This window comes from Triticum aestivum, chromosome 2B (assembly GCF_018294505.1).
Source record: "Triticum aestivum cultivar Chinese Spring chromosome 2B, IWGSC CS RefSeq v2.1, whole genome shotgun sequence".
Classification (NCBI taxonomy): Eukaryota; Viridiplantae; Streptophyta; class Magnoliopsida; order Poales; family Poaceae; genus Triticum; species Triticum aestivum.
This window is the reverse complement of record NC_057798.1, coordinates 202,973,252-202,974,552: the sequence shown is the minus strand read 5'-3', so window position 1 is coordinate 202,974,552 and position 1,301 is coordinate 202,973,252. Positions and strand designations below refer to the sequence as shown.

The following is a 1,301-nucleotide window of genomic DNA, read 5'->3' as shown; positions in this document are numbered from 1 at the left end:
TGACATGCCGCCTCAGTCTTTTGAAGGTGCTCATAGGAAAAAGGGAGTGTGTGCGTTCATAAGGGTGAGTGTATGCGCGTATGTATGAGCGCTTGCGTCTTTACTAATGTTAAAAAAAAACCATTTTGCCTGTGTTGTTGCCTCAGTCGTCAAGAATAAATCATGGCCCTAAATTATCAGATTCTGTAACCGAATACGCGCACGAGAAAACAACGAATCGGATTATCAATTATGTAACCAAATACGCAGCTATATTGCCCCCAAACCAGTTCCAAACTCCACACTAGTAGCACTAGTACTGTTTATCAACACCCAACCATCCAACGATGAACCAAGGAAGAAGAACCATGTCATTTCCAGCAGCACACAGATCATCATCAGATCCTGCGAACCGACGACTGCGCGCCGACCCTCCTGCCCTTGGCCGCGGAGGGCTTGGCGGCAGTGGCGCAGGACGACGCGGCGGAGGGCTTTTTCATCTCCTTGCTGCTCCTCAGGGAGGACCTCATGGCGCTCAGGCCGCCGCCGGCCCTGTGGCTCTGCGAGAACTCTGCTGTCGCTGCCGGCATCGACCTCCTCACCGCGGACTCGGGGGCCGCGGCCTTCTTGGCGCCCCGCCGCTTGGACAGCTCCACGGCCACGCAAGGGTCCTCGGCCATGGCCCCCGCCTCCTCCTCGCCGGCGGCGTACCAGCCGTGCTTGCGCTTGAGCCGCTCGTTGCGCCGCGCGGAGTAGAGGTCGTAGAGCCTGCCCCTCTCGAACAGCGGGCTGGTCGGCGCCACCGCCGCTGTCCAGTCGTCCGTGCTCGTGTCGGCGAGGTTGAAAGGCGCCGCCTCCTCGTCGTCGTCGTTGAAGCAGAGGTTCTCCTTCCCCGCAGCTCTTGCCGCAACAGTGAAGTCCGGCTTGGGGCGCGGGCTGGTCTCGAGGTAGGACGGCGGCGGCAGAGCGCAGATGGACGAGCGCATCGAAGTCTGGGCTTTCTTGCTAAATCCTGCGCAACGGACGGGACAGTACAACGAGAACAAATCTGTGAGAATTCAAAAGTTAACAATTCTATTCTACGATTGTGCAAAAGAAGAATCGAATCGTGCTTTTATCATCATCAGAGAAACAGAACTGGTTGCAGAACCAGGGAGGATTTTTGAATAGATCTGCGAAGGAAACAATCTGGTTTCTGATGGAGACCGTAAATGAAACTAAACAAAACAACAGGATCTTGAGGCATCGAACAACAGGATCGAAACGCGAACAGAAGGAACTCCACCAAAGAAAGATCCAGAGGACGGAGCAAAACCAAAAAA

The 1,301-nt window shown here is 55.0% G+C and overlaps 1 protein-coding gene across 1 annotated transcript in view; it reads right to left on the bottom strand.

Moving 5' to 3' along the window:
- Positions 1-207: 207 nt before the first annotated feature.
- The window catches only part of LOC123041056 (uncharacterized), a 1,744-nt gene continuing 650 nt past the window's right edge, over positions 208-1,301 (bottom strand). The window contains exon 3 of the mRNA XM_044463753.1: positions 208-991. Within this exon, the coding sequence (XP_044319688.1) occupies positions 378-991 (614 nt within the window). The 3' untranslated portion in view covers positions 208-377. The remainder of the gene's footprint in view (positions 992-1,301) is intronic.